This window comes from Opisthorchis viverrini (genome assembly GCF_000715545.1).
Source record: "Opisthorchis viverrini unplaced genomic scaffold opera_v5_148, whole genome shotgun sequence".
NCBI classification, from domain to species: Eukaryota; Metazoa; Platyhelminthes; class Trematoda; order Opisthorchiida; family Opisthorchiidae; genus Opisthorchis; species Opisthorchis viverrini.
This window is the reverse complement of record NW_008751805.1, coordinates 1,195,657-1,219,061: the sequence shown is the minus strand read 5'-3', so window position 1 is coordinate 1,219,061 and position 23,405 is coordinate 1,195,657. Positions and strand designations below refer to the sequence as shown.

The following is a 23,405-nucleotide window of genomic DNA, read 5'->3' as shown; positions in this document are numbered from 1 at the left end:
TCTCAGGGATTTGGCACCGCCCTCACTGCTGCGAACGCGCACCATGTTTTGACTTTCAAATCACCGCACTAGCATGCTTGGGGGTTTTACTCCGTGGTCATTCAGATTCTGCCTTCCAGACAATGGTCAGGGTTTACATATAAAGGAGAATCCTTCAGGAAGTATCCACAAGTGGTATTTACTTGTCGCAGATTTTCATCCGTTCCTTGGGAGGTAATCAGATGTGAGTTCTTGACTTCTGGGCGCCACCATGGTGCGGTCCTTATGAGAGCTTCCTATAATTGGAATTACTTTAAGCACCATTGTGTTCATCAACATTTTCTCCACCACCCCTTACGACTGGGATGGTCTAGTCCGACGAAAGTCCCTTCATAGGACTATCTCCACCGAATAAAATCTTACATCAGCAGGCGCCCAACCCGTGGTTTTTCTTCCCCATTTCCATGCACCGAGTTGCACGCACCAGCTTTCCTTTTATTTGTACCAAAAACTTTTTGGCTGTTTCATAAGCGAGACATGATCTTCAGTAATTATTGTAGACAAAAGGCATGCGCCTCGATTTTGCGGTTTTTATGCCTTCCATTCGGCTGCCCCATAATGGGTAAAAATGAGATCTTGTGATTCCCACCGACTTTGTTCGATCTAAAAGTAGTTCAAGAGAATGAACTACTCCGTCAAATCCATTTCATAAACCGGGTCGAAAATGCTCACGAGATCTGTTTATTTAGGGAGGTGGGCACGCAGATTCAAACACATTCTACGTTGCCTTTGAAGTGGAAGCTGGTTTCGGCCTAGAGGATGTCTGGTAACCTGGCCAATACAGTGTCCATTGTTGCATATAGTGCAAGGATGATGAACGGCCTGAGAATTTCTGGCAGGGATCTTCCCAAAAACTTGTAAGGCAGTTGGGTTGGACAGGACACCCACTCTGGTGGGGATCTGATAGGTGGTGGTTGTCCTAAGACGTCTTCCAGGGTGGTCAACATTGCCGCTACGTAGCTAGTAGAGTTATGCTGTGCGGCTTATGCAGATATAACCTTTTTGAAGTTTGTCTGTACAAGTTGGTTATCAAGGACAGATTTTGGTCTCAATACCGCTAATGTGTAGCCTTTGTTTCTGTTGCCACGGTACCGACTGAACCGTCTCTTTATGGTTTTTCCACGTTGTTTCGGTGTTTAAAAGGGATTTAGGGCTCTTTTTGGACATCGAACCCAACCTGTGTCGCTTTAGTTGTCCATTTGTTGCTACCGCGTAGAGCTCACATGTCCATCCTGACCGTTTGCGTCCAAACATGCTCAAGGCTTTCGTTTTCAAGGACAGAAATAGGGGCTTTGTTGCAGTGATGTGAATGCTCCCACCCTGTGGAGGAAACGTCGGACATGCATGCCTACCGCGCAATTAGTAGGCACGTACTCCAGCCACTCAAAAACGAGACCCTGCATCATTTCCCCATATTGTTTGGCTCACTCAACTAGACCAAATCTCTTGAAGAGGTTCCGAGTCGGTGATGGTCAATACTCACAACGCTGTTCTGCAGGGATAGTGATGCGGGAGTTCTTGGTTTTCATAACCCCTTGTTGAGCAAAAATTTGATAGATCATTATTCGGGGCATTTGGAATCAGGCTTCCTCCCCCACAGAACTTCCTGGCGGCAACTTCATTCTTGCCATTTTCGTTTTATTTTCTGGAAGAGGTTTCCGGACAATGTCAGACACCATGCTGAATGTGGCGAAGCTCTGGTCGTGCACTGCTAGACACCCCAATGTATACAAGGCTTCCGCCTCATTTTTCTGCTATCTTCTCTGCTCTTTTGCTGCTTTTGTGAAGCCAAATTTTGGCGAGCGCTATTACACCAACGCCGTGAGAGTATTACTGGGTGCGTTCGGTTCTTCTCCCTGCATCCGTCAAGGTTGTGTACAATACCTCAGGTTTGCGAATAATTCGTCTGGTTTTTAAGACTTGTAAGTGGTAGGTTGGTGGGGTGGAAGTGTCCCGGTAGAGTACTGCAGCAAAGCCGTGATAACTGTCTGCTGTGCCAAAAATCTACCTTGGCTGGGCAGTTTCGCTTCTAAGATTTTTTTGTTTTTTGTTTTTGTCGCGTTTCAGTCAGGAAGCCCTTTGTTATGCACTCACCCGTATTGTTTTCTTTGCCCGCCGCTTTTAAAACCTAACGTTCAGATCTCGTGCCATCTGATATATTCTCCATAGGACATAAAAACACCTTGTAATTTTGGATCCCTACCCATGATACCTCAGGTGTGATGAACTCTACTTCATTAATGTTTACTGTTTACGTCACTTTCCCTTTTCCCATTAATCACAAACCCCACCAGCCACGCCCTTATTCTGACTGTAATACTATGATCATGCCCGACGGTATGCTACCCACTAGTTGGGAATAAATATTATTATTATTATAAATGATGAGAGTAAGGTGTCGGTGGGGCTGTGTAACCACAGTTCTAATTTTTTACTTGAGGCACTGGCATGTAACAAAAGCTAATAGACTAATGAAAACTATCCTTAAGCAGCAGCAAGAAGGCGCATTAAGTACACATTTTCCCGGCCCGACCGTAAATGTGTGTTTGGGTCCCAACACAATGACTGGCACGGTCCGCTCTACTTTGGTTTGGAAGTGGACCGTCATTTTGATACACTTTTGTCGACTAACACTATTCACTCCATAAAATTTGACTTTATTCATGTAGCCAAGCTATTGGCACTGCGCTTGGCAGTTTGGTGCAATGTTAATTTTCTGTAGAACTGGCTTTCACATGGAGGCTAATGATATTTTGCTGACTGTTTACGAGGATAAGTTCCGTGGAAGCGAGACAAGTATGGGGGAAGTGATATATGCAGTCAGCTAGGCCCCCTAAACACTCAGCGGGAGCTGAATTTTACCCAAAGATCACGCATTTGGTTGAGAATAACTGGTTGTTTTCTATACAAGCAGTATGACTATAAGGGCCTTTGGGCAAAACCTGGTGTTTAATCGGAGCGGTTTATTCCTCTTGAAACTCGGTACAATTAGTTAAATTGCTTAAACGGTTGAGGTACAAACATGGCTACGCTTCTGCAAAGCTTCTATCATAATAGTAGCTACCATCAGCGTTGCAATTAAAAATGCGCGACCAAGTAGAAAGAATGAATAGATTTAAACTGGCCGAAATTAAAGCCAAAAGCACATAACCCTTTGTTTATTAGCTGTTAAATTTTGGCGCCAACTCGCAGGGAATCGGCCTCCACCTAGTGTGTCTGAACTAGAAATTTTCAAGTGATCTTAGTAGCCAGCATTAGAAGACACGAAGAAGCTCATGACACGCTTCGAACAAAACAGCAACGTCCATGATCAGCCCCATTCTTGGAACGTAGAAAGTTTCAACTTCTGGAAAGATGTAAACACAGCCCGATGGACTTTTGGAGCTATGCGCAAGCCAAAAGGGCCGTAAAGGCAACCGTTTAAGAGGGTAACGACGAAACAGGAAAACCCGCGGAAAACGGCGAAAATCAGAAGTTCACTGAAAATTGTCAAGGTCCTTCACGTTTCCGGCGTGTTACCAGTATCTGAGTATCAGAAGTAAAAGATAATTTTTCTAAGTTGGTTCAAGATGAGTGGAGGCTTTTGTCTTCCTTTCGTCAACGGACACACAACAAATGCTAGAAAATTTTCTCTCACTTTGATACGTTTCCGTGATCAGAAGGAAAAGTCGATTAAAGAAACAAAGGGGAAAATCAAATAAGCCTGTGTAAGATCCGGACGGTTAAGGATCTCACAGGACGATTGCGACTATTAGATTATACGCAGTTCGTAGCCAGTAGTCAATAGGAGCAGACAGACGTGGGGCAGTAGATGATATATTGAAGACTGACAGGAACTGGTTAATCAACAATGACGCAATCTGTAGGAGCGGGAAGCAGTCACTATTACAGCACGGGTTTATATCGGGGCAGTCTGACAGTATGAGTTGGCCGTAACGGCGCAGGAGTCAGTACGTTCGGGATTTGAGGGACTGTCTTTCGGTCGGTGTCGACGCAGCCGCTCGTGTCGCGCGACAGGTCAGATTGCGCGGTTTCGGCCGTTTAAAACAAAGCTCAGCAGGGGCTATCTGGCAGGCGTGATGCATGGATAATACAAAATAAACAGCTGTGTTGGACGTCCGGTTGGTGTAGTCGGTAACGCGTTCGCCTGCTGTCTGCAGACTCTGGGTTCGATACCCGGTCGGCGCGCTTTTCGGTCGGAGTGGACGCTCGCGAATAGGTGTAATCCAGACGAACTTGCAAGCAATGACGGACGGGCAAATTAAGTATTGACATCAGTTACTGAGGCATAAGCAGACACTAAGCCGGGATGAAACAGGGGGAAAACGAGCAAAGAAACGAAACGGTGTCGTAATAAACAGATGCGAGTCACGTTACTCATAAGTAGTCGGAAAACAAGGAAAGTTACCGCTGGTCACCGTTGATTCGCAGGCGGAATCAACAGCCTGGAAATGCTCAAAGTGAAAATGCGGAAGATAAGTATTATTTAAAGGATAAATATTTTCTGCTGTATTAACTTGGTATGCTTTGAGGCCTTCCGTAGTGGTAGACGGCAGCACAGATGCGCAATAACATCCAGCCCCTTGTATTATCGACACAGTGTGATCGAGTTGAGTTGTTTTGTAGAAGAAGGCTCAAACATGAATGGGCTGTTCAGCAATCCATGGAAATTACATATAAAAAGTTCAGCCAACATTGAAAACTTGTCGTTAAAATCACGTCAGTTTCATAAGCATTCAAGCTAGCCAAACTGAACTTCGATTACAACACACCTCATAATGGTCAAATATTGCTTCACTCATTAGGCAGAGAAGCTCCAACGGTTCTTATTCACTGCCACAATGAAGTAGTCTGCTTAGAACTGAACTGGAATGTAATAATCCACTTTTCATTGGGTATCGCTTAAGGTACACATCATCCAGCTCCCAACTTGCGCATAATCGAGGCACACTCAGTGCCTTTAGTTCAAAAAACACGTACAGCTTACCGCAATCCACAATTAGTTTATGCGAGAATCAAATGGAGGATGGATTAACACTGTAAAGCTGTCAGTAAAAAGTGTCTACTGAAATGCAAAAGTCGAAGAATAAGGATTTACATCTTCCATGGGTCATTAATCACAACGAAATTGTCAAAAAGCATCATGGTTCGTGTGTCATTCGAAATCCCCCATCTGTGCAGATCCGCCGGCACCTCTGACCAGGCGTATCTAGTTCGCGATCAAGTAGGTAAATTCACCTGGAGAAGGTATTGCGCTTAGGTAGTAATCAAGCCTTCCTATTTTTCAGAACCAACTCGCTGTTAATAGCTAGTCTGATTGCTGGTAATTAGTTAAAACATTGGTGGCTCGGGGGCATTGGTTGATAATTGACCAGGTGGCTGTTGTTCTGTTTGCCGAGCTTAGCAACTGATGGACCAGGTGGGTTCTGTTTGCCGAGCTTAGCAACTGATGTGCAAACGTCTCGTCACCATTCGAGGAAACATCTTTAGTGCGCTGTTATGCTATGCAACCCTCTACCCAGTCTAGTTTATTCCTGACGAAGATTTATCTTCTATATTGGACAAGCATTTCATTCGCCTGAGGGCTTCAATACTACCGAAGGTCCACCTGAAATAAGGTCCAAGTTTCTTGCAGCATAAAATGCCACTTACTTTCCATTGAATATAAGACATCGGTTTGAGTCGCGTAGCTTAAACCTGAACCACGCATTCTATACACAACCCAATGCATCCCGCCCCATTTCCGCCGCAATATTGTGATTACTGATGTTAAATCTCACGCACCTCTTCGAGTCAGTGATTCATATTGTTTTGTGGATACAGCTACACCGGATAAACTTGCTCAGAGAATCCGCGCTAAAATGCTTCGCTAACGTATATTCATGTTCGTTTAGCGAGGCACCGGACGGTGCGCTCCCATCTCCATTGAATGGTTGGTACCCGGTCACTTTAGGAGAGTCGTTTGTTTTTTGCGTTCAAACCCTCAAAACCGGGAGTGTTATTCGAGCTTCAAATTTGTCCGGTTCTAGTCCCGCAATCCAGATAAAGGACTACCAGGTGATGCTTTTTGATGCCTAGCAGTTAGTGAATTTACTTTGCCCGTTTAACGCACCAGAGAGTATTTGTGCTCACCGGTACAACAAAGGTTTCAACATCACAACATCTTTCTGTATGTTGGTGTTACCGGAGGTGACATGTACTTTCTTTGGATGGCCTTAAGCATAAACCGAAAAAAATTTCAAATTTCTTGTGACTAGATAAATTTAAATTGTTTAAGTCGCAGAAAGTTTTTCGTCATGGCCCTGAGAGAACACAATCAAAGCAAGAAGCACAAAGCGCTCTCTACACATCTCCAAAACCAAGGGAGAAAGTGAAATGCGACGGCCAAGAATTTCTTTTACAAAAGTATAGATGAAATTTTCTTTCCGAAATCGAGCCCTGCAGAGAAGAGTTGCAAACTTCATCTCACTCCCGTCACCTATATGAGGATCGCTAGGACCTTTTTTAAAGTGATGAAATTTTAGGGATCTGTTCGATGATAGATTTTTTCCGTCGCCACCATAAAGTCCGCGTCTCGCATAGCTCGCCTGTGGGCTAAGGAGCATAAGCATGCACCACATCGCAAAATGCGTTGGCGAGTCAATTTCATAAAGCGCACCATGGTGGCAGGTGGCTATCGGACGCACACACATTACTTCCATTCATAGAGATATGCGGGCAACGCGACTCGACAGATTGACTACAACTTGCCCGCAGTGAGCTACTGCGGAACACCACTATGACGCCCGATGTAAAAGTGAATGGAATATACACCAGAAGAGCTCTGGAAAGTGCTGCATTAAGGCTACAGGGATACATTTATTTGACAAAAGTTTCACTCGCCGAATTGTTCTAGATGAACCTCTTTGTATGAGGAGCTTTCACGCAGAAGAATACGCCACTATTTAGGAGGAATGCTGTGTACAATGAGGTTGACAGTTGACCATTTCTGTTCCGGATGAAACTCCGGTCCTAGTGAAACGTTGAATGTCTGATATCAATTGGCCTAGCATCACCAAACACGGGTTGACACCGGTGTGGTATTCAGTGGGGTTTCGGAGATGTCAGCCGTTAAGTCCATTGGCTAGGAAATCGGCATTTATCGTGGTGGCGGCCTTAGCATATTATCAACATAGAATGTGCACTACCTAGTGAAGAAAATCTAGAACTGCAGATTAAAGAGGCTGCTACAATAACCGTTGCTGTCCTTGGGCAACATCATCATCAACGATAGAAGGCGGTTGGAAACATGGGTGGACTGAGTTGTCAAAGTGAAAATTGATATTCTATTGGATGGAAACTACGCTCATACAGGTAAAATGCAGAAATAAAGCCGCGTTCCGAACAGAAGCGGCAAACATACGAAGAATAATGGGCCGCAGTAATGGGTTCAAAATACAGAAACGGCCGGCCTGACGGAAACGTTATGGGAAGAATAAAGACTCTACTGAAGCATTATCCTCAGGGTTTGCGGGAGAGACGAAATCGGCCACGTGCCCACTCATAGACGGGATGAAATTGCTGCAAGTCTATCAGGAGAGTTTTCAAATGCGGCGTTCATAAAATCACTGTGGGGAATTGTCTCCGTCACAGCGTTACACGTACAGCCGTGTGAAAGCCGTGTGAACAGCTGGTGGCGATGTGCCTACTTGAATAGTCACACCTCCATGCAATTCGGGCGACGCCCAAGCCCCAGAGACGCATGCATTCGTTTAAAAAAATTGAACTCGGTGGGAAGAATTCACGGTGCAGTATCAGGCGAAGGCACAAAATTCCAGAAGATTCCATGGTGCAAACGTCTCGTCACCATTCGAGGAAACATCTTTAGTGCGCTGTTATGCAAGTAGTCCCTCTACCCAGTCTAGTTTATTCCTGACGAAGATTTATCTTCTATATTGGACAAGCATTTCATTCGCCTGAGGGCTTCAATACTACCGAAGGTCCACCTGAAATAAGGTCCAAGTTTCTTGCAGCATAAAATGCCACTTACTTTCCATTGAATATAAGACATCGGTTTGAGTCGCGTAGCTTAAACCTGAACCACGCATTCTATACACAACCCAATGCATCCCGCCCCATTTCCGCCGCAATATTGTGATTACTGATGTTAAATCTCACGCACCTCTTCGAGTCAGTGATTCATATTGTTTTGTGGATACAGCTACACCGGATAAACTTGCTCAGAGAATCCGCGCTAAAATGCTTCGCTAACGTATATTCATGTTCGTTTAGCGAGGCACCGGACGGTGCGCTCCCATCTCCATTGAATGGTTGGTACCCGGTCACTTTAGGAGAGTCGTTTGTTTTTTGCGTTCAAACCCTCAAAACCGGGAGTGTTATTCGAGCTTCAAATTTGTCCGGTTCTAGTCCCGCAATCCAGATAAAGGACTACCAGGTGATGCTTTTTGATGCCTAGCAGTTAGTGAATTTACTTTGCCCGTTTAACGCACCAGAGAGTATTTGTGCTCACCGGTACAACAAAGGTTTCAACATCACAACATCTTTCTGTATGTTGGTGTTACCGGAGGTGACATGTACTTTCTTTGGATGGCCTTAAGCATAAACCGAAAAAAATTTCAAATTTCTTGTGACTAGATAAATTTAAATTGTTTAAGTCGCAGAAAGTTTTTCGTCATGGCCCTGAGAGAACACAATCAAAGCAAGAAGCACAAAGCGCTCTCTACACATCTCCAAAACCAAGGGAGAAAGTGAAATGCGACGGCCAAGAATTTCTTTTACAAAAGTATAGATGAAATTTTCTTTCCGAAATCGAGCCCTGCAGAGAAGAGTTGCAAACTTCATCTCACTCCCGTCACCTATATGAGGATCGCTAGGACCTTTTTTAAAGTGATGAAATTTTAGGGATCTGTTCGATGATAGATTTTTTCCGTCGCCACCATAAAGTCCGCGTCTCGCATAGCTCGCCTGTGGGCTAAGGAGCATAAGCATGCACCACATCGCAAAATGCGTTGGCGAGTCAATTTCATAAAGCGCACCATGGTGGCAGGTGGCTATCGGACGCACACACATTACTTCCATTCATAGAGATATGCGGGCAACGCGACTCGACAGATTGACTACAACTTGCCCGCAGTGAGCTACTGCGGAACACCACTATGACGCCCGATGTAAAAGTGAATGGAATATACACCAGAAGAGCTCTGGAAAGTGCTGCATTAAGGCTACAGGGATACATTTATTTGACAAAAGTTTCACTCGCCGAATTGTTCTAGATGAACCTCTTTGTATGAGGAGCTTTCACGCAGAAGAATACGCCACTATTTAGGAGGAATGCTGTGTACAATGAGGTTGACAGTTGACCATTTCTGTTCCGGATGAAACTCCGGTCCTAGTGAAACGTTGAATGTCTGATATCAATTGGCCTAGCATCACCAAACACGGGTTGACACCGGTGTGGTATTCAGTGGGGTTTCGGAGATGTCAGCCGTTAAGTCCATTGGCTAGGAAATCGGCATTTATCGTGGTGGCGGACTTAGCATATTATCAACATAGAATGTGCACTACCTAGTGAAGAAAATCTAGAACTGCAGATTAAAGAGGCTGCTACAATAACCGTTGCTGTCCTTGGGCAACATCATCATCAACGATAGAAGGCGGTTGGAAACATGGGTGGACTGAGTTGTCAAAGTGAAAATTGATATTCTATTGGATGGAAACTACGCTCATACAGGTAAAATGCAGAAATAAAGCCGCGTTCCGAACAGAAGCGGCAAACATACGAAGAATAATGGGCCGCAGTAATGGGTTCAAAATACAGAAACGGCCGGCCTGACGGAAACGTTATGGGAAGAATAAAGACTCCACTGAAGCATTATCCTCAGGGTTTGCGGGAGAGACGAAATCGGCCACGTGCCCACTCATAGACGGGATGAAATTGCTGCAAGTCTATCAGGAGAGTTTTCAAATGCGGCGTTCATAAAATCACTGTGGGGAATTGTCTCCGTCACAGCGTTACACGTACAGCCGTGTGAAAGCCGTGTGAACAGCTGGTGGCGATGTGCCTACTTGAATAGTCACACCTCCATGCAATTCGGGCGACGCCCAAGCCCCAGAGACGCATGCATTCGTTTAAAAAAATTGAACTCGGTGGGAAGAATTCACGGTGCAGTATCAGGCGGAGGCACAAAATTCCAGAAGATTCCATGGTTACAGTCCTCACGACCACCCGGGGGACAGATAATTAGACTTATTAAAATGGAACAGGGCGAGGCGTGAGTGATGCATTGTTCTTGGATAACATGTATTTTTCAAGATACTGAGACTCGGTGCAGTATCAGGCGAAGGCACAAAATTCCAGAAGATTCCATGGTTACAGTCCTCACGACCACCCGGGGGACAGATAATTAGACTTATTAAAATGGAACAGGGCGAGGCGTGAGTGATGCATTGTTCTTGGATAACATGTATTTTTCAAGATACTGAGACTGGACTGATTAGCTAAGGTTGTGAAGTTTGCTAGTTTATCTAGCAAAGCGACTCAGCTCGAGCTTGGTTGGTGGATGGTAGGAACATCCTACTTCATTCTTCATTTTTGTGCAAATAGGACCGAAGGAGATATAGCTCCACAGTTGATCAGCGGGAAGTAAAGGGGTTTGCGGAAGCCAAATAAATGCGAATCACTGTCTAAATCCGTGGTACGGGTGAATGGTATGTAACGCTGACGCTGATGTTTTTGGAGGGAGTAGTAAGTGGCCACCGCCCCGATGCGCGGCTCCGTTATTGCTGCTCCTCCGTTAATCCTTATCTGGGATGGCGCATGAATTCGTATCCACTCACATAAAGAGGGGAATGCCCAAGGTTATTCAGCCACTACGTTGAATCATCCGAGTCAGTAGCAGTAGGGCTCACAAAATACTTCATAGTATGGAGTTCATACGGGAGAGGGGCGTGTATGAATTCGAAACTATCCGTGAATACAGAGGAAGTATGCAGATGCTGGAAGATAGATGGAGATAGATGGACATTTGGAAATGATCCTCCGCAAATCCTGTGATCATCCTTAAGGAAGCATAATTATAAGACTTATCAGAATCCTATTCATTGACTTTTTGGAACAAGCATCAGCATTCTGGGGGTTTCCCTCCAGGACCTAATGCTACTACAGTGAGCGCATGCTGGCATCAGGTTACGTTCGTCCTCAAGACGAGCGCATTGTAAGATAATCAACATTAATGTACTTTGTCGACTAGCTGCCGTACAGAACAAGCCTAATACCCAGACCATACTTTACTCCTGATGATGGGCATTTGATGCGGAGCGGACATTTTCTCATGTGAGAGTTCTGTGGGGGTCGAACGCCAAAAAACGATTTCTGACCCATGCGGCAGGTCACCGGAACTCTAGCCTCATTTAGGATCCAACTAAGCACGCCGTCTATAAAATTACCCACACTCGTCCAGGATCTGGCATGGCAATTGTTATGACTATCCGCCGCATGTTTATTTTACGGGCGGTTGGTTCATATTTTCATCACCGTGCGCGAAATTACGTAACATTAAAGTTGGGTATGGCCCTAGACACTGTTCCACAATGGCGGTGAATAGAACATCGATTGAACATAGGAATACTGAAGAGGATCAGACTGAAGTGCCACTGGAAGTAAAAACCACTGACTCGTTGGGGACCCCGAGTCTCGAATGAATATCAGACCAATAGAGCGAGAAACAAGACGCGCTGTGCAGGCAAATCGAAAAGAACATAACGTAGGGATTAAAGTAGTTACGTTTTAAGGTGATGTAGTCATCGCCAAGTGGGGGGACAGGTCACGTGGCGAGAGAATAGGAATATTTATCCCAGTCACCACTAGTAGGCCATACTCTGTCTGGGCAAGTAAACCCTGCTCAAATCCATACCAACACAACATCCGCGCACTTCTACCTATAACAGGCTGACGATGTTAATTTAGTGCTGCAATCAAGCTACAGTTCACCATTCGTTGGGGGGTCAGAACTCATCGTTTTCTCGTCCCTCGGTGGTCATCTAAGGAGAAAAAGACTTTTATGCTTCGCCGTCAAATCATAGACTAAAGAACCCCCGAACACTTTGATCCAATGTAATGTCGAGTGAAGAGAGCTGTACAAGGCAAATGGTTCTCTGGCATACGAAGCACCCATGGCAGTCAAGCCGATGTCCCACCGGCGCCACAAACGTTTGAGCTCATGAGACACAACCATGGCCTTCCCAATTCAGGAAGTGAATTCGCCCATGGCCCAGTCCACCGGGACCTATGCAGCTACCCATTCCTGTAACATCAATCGATCTGCCTGTGTTTGGGCCAACGCATTCTTGCAACAGCACTTTATGCTTTACAGGTGCAAAGTGTATACCATGCTGTGCAGCAGAAATCTTCAGTTTACTTAAAATGGTTCGTGCTTCTAACTGGTCTGACCCGAATATGGTAATACCTTCGGGGTATTCAGTGCCTATGAGCGAACCCCTCGAAGGTATTCCGATCTCTGATATCTTGCGGAGAGACGGTGAACAAGTCAGCGGTCAACAGAACATTGAGTCTAACTGGCCGTTTACCAGATAAAACTTCAAACCTTGGTTTTGTGTTTGTTGAAGGGTGTATCTTATTATAAGACAGAATGAAATTTACTCGAGAAGGGCGAACAGGAAGCGGTGAAAGAAAAGAAAAAACACACGGATCGTGCTTCATTTGCTTAGAAGAGGAGAGATAAATCAGGTTTGATTGTCTGTAAAGGTAGCCCATACGCCCGCTACGTACATGATTCAAAGAAGAAAGTCCAGTTTGCTCATTCAGTCGATTCATATGCAAGTCGGCTTATGTCTTCGACTGGTCGTTTGGTGCTGTCGAATTAGCTCTCACAAGCACAAATATTCAGCCGCAATTGAGCTCTTGTTGTCATCTTTGTAAGAAACTGACGTGTCTGTTTTTTCCCGGTTAAGGCATGAAACAGCTAGCTAATTCGTCAGCTTTAAGCTGAGAAGTTAATGACTCGCTGTGCATGCTGTCGAATTTGCTCACCACGTAGCTAATTAACACAGATATTAATGTGGGTAGTTTGGTGGAATTCAGAACTTTTCTCATCGACTTCAGAAATTTGACCGGTCACATACTATATGTGTTCATCCCGATATACGTTTCGCTGTGCGAATGACCGTTGGGAAAGGTGGCAATACGGGATGATGTTAGATAGTGTAACTTTGGACCCTTTTTGCGGTTAATAACATGGTCTCTGTACGATTTTTCGGTCAAAGTTTCTTCAAACTACAGGTGGAAACTCTCCAGAGGTGTAGCGATGGGGCATAGCATATGTTTGCAGACAACCTCAAGGGTGCCTGTCAGTAAACTCAGGGACTGGGCAGAATGTTTAAGTGAACAGCAAATAGTATAGTGTTTTGGCACCAAAGCACCGGTTTTCTCATCAGGATGTAGCACAATTAGTGCCACAACAACGGCTCCACGTTAAGTGGTCGCACACTGATTGCCTCTAATGATGACATTTCAGACAGGTCCACTATTCGTGTGAATTATACTTTCTCTGAAGTACCAATGGATTGTTCGTTGTATGAGGAGCTTTTGGAATTTTCGGGAAAGCTTTTTTTTCTTTTGTGTCTCCTAATGGAAGCCTGGTTTCCACAGGATAAAGACGACAGTTCTAAGCAGTATATTTGAATGGTTTTCTGAAGCGTTGAAAAACTAGCGTTGACAGAATAAATTACTACTCAACTATTCGTATTTTATTTAAATGAGAGTGCCTTCTTTGGAGCGATATAATGCTTGCAAATGAGACATCTTGATGTTTTGATCGATAGTGCACGGTTATGCTATGGAGTTAGATATGCCCTGTAGGATAAGTCATTTCAAGTGGTGGCTGACTTTTTTAAAATATCCCAAAGGATAATCTTTCAACAGTTACCATGAAGCGGAAGGTGCTTATAAGCTTCTCTCAGTGCACTATTGTATATATTTCATTGATGAATTAGTGAGATGACACAGGAGACACTCAGATCTGCCTAAAGTAGAATTATAAGATTGCAAGGCAGCTTCAAGAGTGTAGAGTGCGGTAACTGGCTAAAGTGCTTTTTAGGAACGACCTATACTGCAGTTAGGACGTCACGGTAGTGAGTAACAAAGGTCAACAGCTCCATTGTGCAGCTATCATCATCGGCATCTGGTGAACGAGTATTTTTTCCACATAGGCCACCGTACTGACTTTCGCTCACATGATCGGGATTTCCGCAGAGATCGTTAACTCTACTCGCCGTCTTCCACAACCATTTCACCTGAATATGGATGTAGAACTTAAGTCCTAAATTGCCTATGTAATGGTTGAAAATGTCTTACCTAAATGCCTCTGAACTTCAGAGGTTCTTAAAACAGCAGCGAAAATAGTGGCCACGTATCCCTCCCTAACGGCTGCTGCTGATTTTGTACACCAACTGCAGCATCTGACAGAGCATTGGTCACAGTATCCAACCCGCAGCCCAGCTTCACTTTTCGCCGGAACCCCGAACCTGCCCAGTAGGATACATGTGATTTTCATGACGGTAGGTATGAGAGGCCAGTATGGTGCATTTGGATAAGAAAATGAACCACAAGGTTTTAGGATAAATTAGGGTAGCCTCACTGTATTTTGGTAAACCAGATTATCCGTTTGGTGCAGCCAGCATCGTGACCTTCATTTAACCTCATTTAACACTCCAGAGCTTTTTCACATAGGCTTTGAATGATCGACCAAATGACAGCCGATCAGTTCTTGTAATAACGTCAGTTATATATTACTCAGCCGGACAAGCTTTTCATCTATTCGAGCTATCTTATCATTGGCGGACTTTTGAATAGTTGGGTAATTTGATCCACCCAATAACCGATCCTCAACGAACGGCAAATTGGTTGAAACTTCATCAGGCATCATGTGGTCGGATGAATAACGAACAGAATCCGGTGAAATTCCCAGCCTATGATTTGTAAATTGTCATGTCGCATCAGTCACATCGCTAAGGCGAAACCTCGTTCGGTTTTGTTATGTTACAATACAGGTGCATCCCACTGGTGTTGAGGCATTAGGGATACTATGCTTGCCCGGCTGTCAGGTATCCGTAGTTCAAACCATGGCATCTCCAAGGATATGGTGATCAGCTCTGAGAAGAAAGAAGCTCGAGTCCAGTGCCTCCATTATCTTTCGTGTGAACTCACCAGGATAACTGCATCAGGAGAAAACGGGGAATGTTCAGATGAGCGGCGTGATTCATCTGGTCCACCGTAATGACCGGTGATTTCTTAGCAAAATAAAATAGTCTGACTAGACTGTACAAGCCAGCAGCTGAGTTGATTAAGCTCTACCTCTATTTGTGAATATCAGAAATAGAAAGGTGACGACTCCAGCAGTTGAACTGACCCTTCTCTCAGCGATGCATGCGGGATTTTGTTACTCGTTAAACCTTACTCTATGATATTACTACAAATTCACCCCTTGGTGGTAGGCACAGTAAAATTTGACTTCTTAAGCCGCCGTTTTATGAACCTTAGAATTACAGATTTTTGACCTCCGTTGTTCTATGGTCCAATTCTGTTGATCTATGCAACCCACGTACCTGTCAGTTGAACCGAGCCTAGAATATTGCTGAGGATGATGAAAATCCAATTGGGTAGCTTTTCGGCTGAGTCGGTCTCCACTAGCTGAGAACGTTGTGCGAATGGCCGTGGTTGAGAGGAAGTAAACAGATACAGAGCGCATGAGAAAATGTCACATTTCAAGAATGCTGATGAAAAATGTGGAATGAAAAATGCCGTGTGTGTAGGGAGTTCTGAATACGACTGGAAAACGGCTTTGGAAAACAATGATGTGTGGGAATTCGCGCGCAAAATGGAAGGCATTCGTTATTCTGCAGACAGTTTTGTTAACCAGATGTGCTACTACATGTAATGGACTTTTTGAAGTGGAAACGTATGCCAGGCAGAGAAAATGTTAGTGGTAAATGTCAGAAACGTTATACTGTTTTTTTATTTTCCTCATGCCAATGCAGCCCAGGGCACCCTAGAGGCTGACTCGCTACTCGCTGGTAACGAGTGCAGTCTGCACAATTTGTGTTCAGTCCTTTCTATAAGGTGATGTAAGTCGTGAGATATTTTATCGAGTCACCGAACCGACGAGTCTGTCAAAGGAGCCAAGAGCTGTAAGAGAGAGTAAAAATAGACCCACACAGTGATCAGCAACACAGACAGTTTAGTTAGGACACAGTGTACTTTCAAGTGCAGTATGTATTTTGATCAGTAACCGTTTATTTCAGCCCGTGAATTTCTTTTGAAGTCGCACATTTTGTTGAATGTCAACGTTGCTGGTCAGCAGTGGCAAGCATTAGTTATCATGTCCATATTTAGGACGAGAGATGCTTGGACAACGAATGTCAGTTCTCAAGCTGATGTCAGTTCCATCCATGTTGGCAACCTCATTGCCCAGAACCCCCTTTCGTGCCAAATAATTCACGCTTCATATGAAGGGACCATTACAATTTACTTTCCTGATGATGTATACTGTCGGCTGCCTGCTGCGGATAAAGTCGTCAGCGAACCACCTCGCCTTGTACATAAATGTGGAGAGCCCATTCTTTCAGTTCTTACTGGAAAATTCAGTTCGGAGAACCCTCAGCGTACTTTTCTAGCTGTTCTTCACCCATCAAAACTCGGTGTTTACAGCATTTGTGCTGAGAAAATCTCTGTTGGTTGCACGGAGGGATTCCTTGATGCTTGGAAGATGGATTTATTGTTCGATGTTTCCTTTCCTTTGGCTGTGTTTAACATGTGTTGTGGTATATTGTGTGAGGAACAATCGTACGAGAGCATCTGTGTTCAGTCACTTGGTTCGGTTATTCATATATACAGTGGAACAACTTTGGTGACTTCAAAAAGGATACCAGACACATTGTTTCCTGGTCCACTGACTTATTCCAATTGTCACCGTTCCATTATTACCACAACTTCTTCCGGAGTCATTTCCTGTTATGAAGTCAGAGACATACTAGATCAAAGTGCGTCCTACTCCGAATACAAGCACAGCTTTCGGGAAGTCTCAAAAACAAATCCACCTTGTGATTTTGCGGTGGCAGTTGCCAGCTGGATTTTCCCTGTTGGTGAGCCGGTTTTTCAAATGGATGTGATTGAAACCAATTACAAACAATCAGATTGTGAAGCCTTTGTTGTCGCCGTCTGCAGAAGCAGCATTTTCCTATTATCGGGAGCCGGAAAACTGCTTGGCGTCAGACGTCTTCAAATGACGCCGAGTCTTCTATGTCCAATCGGATTATCCCATGTACATCGAAGAGAAACTGGAAATCACTCAGTCTTCCTGCAACCGAGATTTTGCGTTGCAACCGAGGAGCAATATTTGCTGGTTTTTCGGGTAAGCTGACGTTCAGTTTGGTTCGTCGTTGTTCAGATATGACTATCTAAGTGGAACCAGCGTATAGTAGCTGAGTATTGGTTGCAGGCTCACCTTGAATGCCAGGTGCATGGGTTTCAAATTCTTGTATGGTCAAGGGTATGTGCAGTAGATTAACGCCAATGAGAGCGGAGTCTGAGTTTGGTGCTTTTTCGCTTCTGTTTGGATAAGTCTGAATGTGTTCACTAGGACTGGCAACAATGACATTGCCGTGCCACTGTTTCCTTGCGAATTTCTCTAATAACTACCAGATTCTTCTTTAAGTTACCCCTGTCACGCAAACACGAATATGTTGATCACATTTTGGTACATTTCACCAGGGTATGTCATTAAAACCCACCTTATTTGACTGTGAAGCTGTCACTCTTTGTTGAAGTTTGTACACATGCCAGAACTCTGTTTACCGGTTTACTTGACAAAGTAAAATAAACAAACGATTGGCCAGTGACGATGCTTTGGTGAGGCGCGACTGGTGCATATGAGCCTAGATACTCACACCATGTGCGTTTAGTTAAATGACTCATTTAAGAAGGTTAGTTTCGTTCAGGTTTAGATGTTTGATACTGTCTATCCATCAGTCTACCGTGGCCCATCCAAAATCGCATTTACAAATCCGACGATCCAGATTGTCTGCACTGAATTGGGGCATTGGTGCCACCAGATGACATACCAGGAAGTAGATTACGCGTTACCAAATTCTTGTGCATCTTTCAACACAACACAACACGTTGTTCAGTAGGCGAATCTCCATAGTATCCATAGCAACCTTATTATCACTGGTGTGAGAAGATTCAGGGATGAGAAGCGGATGAGCATTGTACATGTATTTCATCTTTACTGGAGCTCGTTAGCAATGCGCATCTCGTGCAACTCAAGAGAGACTCAAACCAACTGAAACCAGGTCAGTAGTCTGGACAATTATTCGTTCGGGCCTCACTGCAATAACAACTGAAAATATATCTGTGTCTAACGTGAACCCGTGTTCTGCGTTAAGATAGCGCGTATGAAGACCCCGAATGGTCCAGTCTTTTCTTATCATGCTTTCTCAAGGACAATAAACGTTTTGCACTAACCTGAAAAATGTTCAAGGTAAATTTTCTCTTTTGCATTAGTAGCTGGAAGGACGAAATTTGGATTTGACAATTGGTACTCGAAGCAGCGTATTCGTCGAGTTCAGTCCACCAGGTGTGCATTGAGATCAAAATTTTTAAGTTTCTACATTTGAATCTCGAAAACTTTGCTGAGCCTATAGTAAACCTGACTGTCAAAAGTGCTTCAGCGCACTGTGAAAACCAGTGCAGGCAGATATTTCAGGTGTCGACCGTACTGTATGAAGTTGCGCAACTGAACTGGAGCTCAAGATTGCAAGACAGTACAAATAGAAGGGATAATTTGCACAATCAGATTGTGGCGAAAAATAAACCCCATTTTAGTCAGAATCTCATCACTTAACCCCTCCGACAGATTGGTCTCCAAGTTAGGAACAGGTGTAGCTTAACCACGAAACCATGTGCAAAATTTCCCGCACAACGTGCTTTCTTAAAACCGATCACTCGTAGTGAGGAACAAAACTGGTCTTTATGCGGGAGGGGGACTAAAATGTCTGTCAGTTCTATTCCAGCTTTTTTACGAATATTCTCAGCATTTTTACTCCCGTAATTATTCAGTTTACCAAAACTTTAGTAATAAAGGTCACTTCTACTCAGAAAATCGTGGGAAAACTTTCGATTTGGGAAATCTAAAAAACTAAGTGAATGTTCGCAACCTCTCGGTGGAAATGAGAATGCAGGGTTGCATCTTCTCCCAAGTTATGAAGAGTATATACTGTATGGATGGGATTTCAGTCTTTATTTGTCTATTCGACGCAGCTGAATTGGGAAAAAGTGTTTTATCGTAGTTGAACAGATTGGTGAGATATCTCACTGATATTTGGTTTTCCATTCGTACAACCCTATTTTCTGCTCTGCTGGTTGCATCGAACAGGGAACCACAGGTACATGAGGCATTAGTTTTATCATTCAACTAAGGGATCATTAGTCTTTGAATCCAAATCTGTCTTCATACTAATGGGCCTGTCTGAATATATATATATATATATATTTATATATCACCCATCCGTGGCAGTGAATTAGCACGCAGGTGCTATTATGTTAACTGGCACACGCACCGAACCGAAAACCATGGTAGAACTCAAGCAAATGAATGTTTCATGATCGCCAAACAAACACTAAACTTCACAGGATGGATTGTATGGCCACTAAAAGAACTTTGCCTAGGGAGCCGCACGTTTCGACCGGATTTTCAATGTTGTACCCTAAACCAGATCATTAGGAGATTAACCATTCTAAAGAGAATACCGTAGTGGTTTTTTCATGAACGGAAGGAATGCAAGGACACATCTTCACCCAACAAAATGGCTCTGAAAGCTCTGGTGTTTCAGTGCCGTTGGTCACAGACGCAAAGATTTTTCTAATCAGGCCGATGAAGTGCTCAAGTTTCTTTCTCTGTCGGTTAACTAGACTGCACGAGTCATGATTGGTACAGGTACATGTTGGACAGGGTTCGAACTTTTCAGTCAGCCATTCATTCATATGTATGTCAAGGTTATGGTTGCTAAATATACCAAACGGGAAATCAATCGATGTACATATAAAATCATTCACTAGTGCTAGCTGTTCCAGAGGGAATATGCTTTCCTGAAATGGCAAACAGTGGTTGAAGGAGGGGCTACAGGGACGGTTTTCAACATGAAGTTCGTCCCATTGAATTTGAAGCGCAGCACCATTACGATAGTCTTCGCTACAAGTAAAGGTTATGCTAGAGTGGATTACCTTATAAATAGGATGAGTCTGGTCCCTTGCTTCTTATTCATCTGAGTTTGAACCTTCTTTTGAAGAGATCGGTTGATTTTAACAGTTGTTTGCACATAACCGATCACATAACTGAGACACTTCAACTCCCAATACCAATAGAGTATGCTCTGACATATGTACGGTCGATATTTTGAGCTACCACTCACCTTCCATTTCATCGTTCCTTCCATCGTTCGTAATTGAGCATAATGTAGCAGCAAGAGCCTTCGCACAGCCCATAAGCAGTTTGTGACTGCTGATGATAACGCGATGGTGAATTAGAATAAGATACTAAACAATCGTACTTTGGTGGACACAAGAACGTGTTTTGCAATCGGAATGAGGCTCACCAAAGTGCTAATCAATGACTTTGAGTCACAGTTCGATTAATATGCCATTAAATATTTTGTTCCCATTCCTGTTTTCTTCCCTTTTTGCAGGGTCTACAATTGACATGGTTGGCTAAATTGCCATGGAATCCTGTCAGCATAACCATGCCCTCGACCGCATACATCGGTACCCGCGACGAATTGCCAGTTATTGGCAAAAACTCAGTACCCGGTCTTATTGCCTTATTGGGACCACAGGGTCAGCTTTCCCTCTCTTATCTAGGTACATCTCCTCCAAGAGAAATGGGGTTGACAGGAGTATGTGGCAATGAAAGTGAGATGAAAAGGACCTTTGTGACTGAAGACGTGGAAAAACAAGAAGAGTTGCTTAATTCCGAGTTGGAGGCATTAAAAAGAAGAATACAAAGCTTGTCTGAAGATAAAAGTGGTTTTCCTGCGCATATGGGAAGAATGAAAGGTCACAACACAAGGTCTCACGTCCGGATACAAGCATCTGTGTCGTTAAGTCAAACGACATTAGACATAAATACCAACCCTTCTTGTTCTCTTGACATCTGTGTCGCGTTTAGAATGAAATCTGAATTGTCTTCAAGTGATCCCATGTTTCTGAGCATTCACTCTTGTCCGCCCATTGTGGTTGTTCCAAATTATCTAACCCTGCCTGCAGCCACCGAACGTTGGACAGAAACCGGGCGAAGAAATGCAGATAGCAGGTACGAGTTTCAACACACCTGTCGGTTGTCGGTCGTGGTTGATTCACATCACCCACTTGCCTGTCTAACACCGCAAGACCTTGGCATTCATCTGGTCTTAGCTTACTCTGTTACACGAACTGCTTCTGACTGCATCAGTAGTCAACAGGAATTTGAAGAGTGCTTCGTTAAACTCCCGTTAGATTTTGTACTTCATGGAAAGCCTTGTGAGAAGGCAGACGTCGCTGGTTTACATCAGCTGAAATTCACAATCTCGCAAGCAATATATCCATTGAACTGGGCGACGGTTTTACCTGCATTTCGCTTGAAAGAGTATACAGGTTCAAGCTTTTGTTTGTGGCTGCCCACGTTATCCAATACCGGAAGAAACGGCGCACTCAGATCTGGCGGGCGACGGCTGTACGTGACTCTCAACTGCTCAAAACGTCGACTGAAACTACAGTCGTCTTCAGAAGACATGCTATGGCCGGTTCTCAGTGAGATTTACTCAAGTTTAGCGAGTCTTTCGCGAAGTATGTCCAAGTTTGGTGAGAGACCGCTGTTGCTCGTAAACACAAGTCATCGTAAAAATGAAACTCAACAATCTTTTGCGTTTACGCCGGTTCTGCCGGAAAGCATGTTTCAGTTAACTTCTCTCTTTGACTGCCTCTTCAGAAAACTGCATCAACACTTGGATTCCAGAATCCAAATTGCTACAACAGCGGCTAGAAATACCATCCAGAGCCGTCACCTTCGAACGGTGCAGACTCACATTATGGGCAGAATCAAAGAAAGCATTCCAAAGAGGTTGAACGGGTTTGGATTGCTTCTGGAAGAAAGCATATGCAAGCTTATAGAAGGTTGTGACGAAGCTACAGTTGCATCCGAAAACCAAATGCTTCATGGCGCTTCGGTGGTCTCGTTGATTACACTCTTGGGCTTCCTCAGCGCCACCTGCATCGTCGGATCTAGAGTCAGTAACCGAATACTAGAGGCTTCCAGAATGCTTCGGCCTATCCATCTGCTAACTGCCGTCGAATCGACCGAACTTGTAGAGGTTTACAGAGGTTACGCAACCATACCCGAAGAAAGTCAACCGAATTGTAATGGGGATTCCCCAAAGGCACAGTTTACCGGTCTGGAAGAGTGCTTAAGCACAACCATATCCGAAATTTTGCTCAGAGTAGGAGATGAGAATGAGAGTTGGAAGGAAAGCGCATCAAAACAGTTAGCTCACTCTGTTATTCCGGATGTAAGTTGGATTATTGAAAACTTTCTAACTTTGTGCTGCAAGCTTGCAGGATGCGGTTCTGTGAGACTTCAAGGACCACAGAAATTACCGGAAGCAGAAGCAAGTCCAGAAAGTGATAAAGATGATCAGGTAACAGAATCGTGACCTTCCTTTACCTCAGGTTTCGAGCTATTTTTTGTTGATTCCTACATTGTACGCGTATTTGAACCATTTTATAAATTATAATTTATTGAGAAGAAATGTTGGTTTGAGTTACACCCGAAGTCATTGCATATGTTCGTGGAATATGAATCACATTTCAATCTGTCATTGTAAATCAGGTGATATTCTAAACAGAGCTCCTCCCGGAAAAAGTCGCGATTCATCCATAGGCTCGCTGCATTTAAAGCCCTCTACTTTTCGCCGAGATGTTAAAGTCTTTGAAAGCTGTGGTCCGTTCTGTAAATTGGTACCGAATAACAAAGTTGCAGCCAAACCGAACAGCTAGTGGAAAAAATGATGCGATGGGGTGGAGACTAATCAACCTTTATCCCTGAGATGTTGCCTTGAGTTCCTGGTGGTCCATCCGACACGCGTCACTGGCAAATTCCATCCAGTTATCTCTAGCTATTTGCAGAATTTATCAACCGTTTATGATAACAGTTCGTGAAACTTCTGATCCGATTTGCTTCGTAGCTGTTCCCTATTTAGGTCCCTTTTAGCTACATAGTGCATCCGTCCCTGTGACAATTTGTTCACACTTGGCAAAATGAACT

General features: G+C 44.0%; 1 protein-coding gene across 1 annotated transcript; it reads left to right on the top strand.

Moving 5' to 3' along the window:
* Window positions 1-15,651: 15,651 nt before the first annotated feature.
* Window positions 15,652-22,888, top strand: T265_06867 (hypothetical protein; the record flags this gene model as incomplete). Its single annotated transcript, XM_009172249.1, has 2 exons — window positions 15,652-17,465; window positions 20,797-22,888. 2 exons carry the CDS (start codon window positions 16,434-16,436, stop codon window positions 22,792-22,794), a joined length of 3,030 nt encoding a protein of 1,009 aa, XP_009170513.1.
* Between the last annotated feature and the right edge of the window lie 517 nt (window positions 22,889-23,405).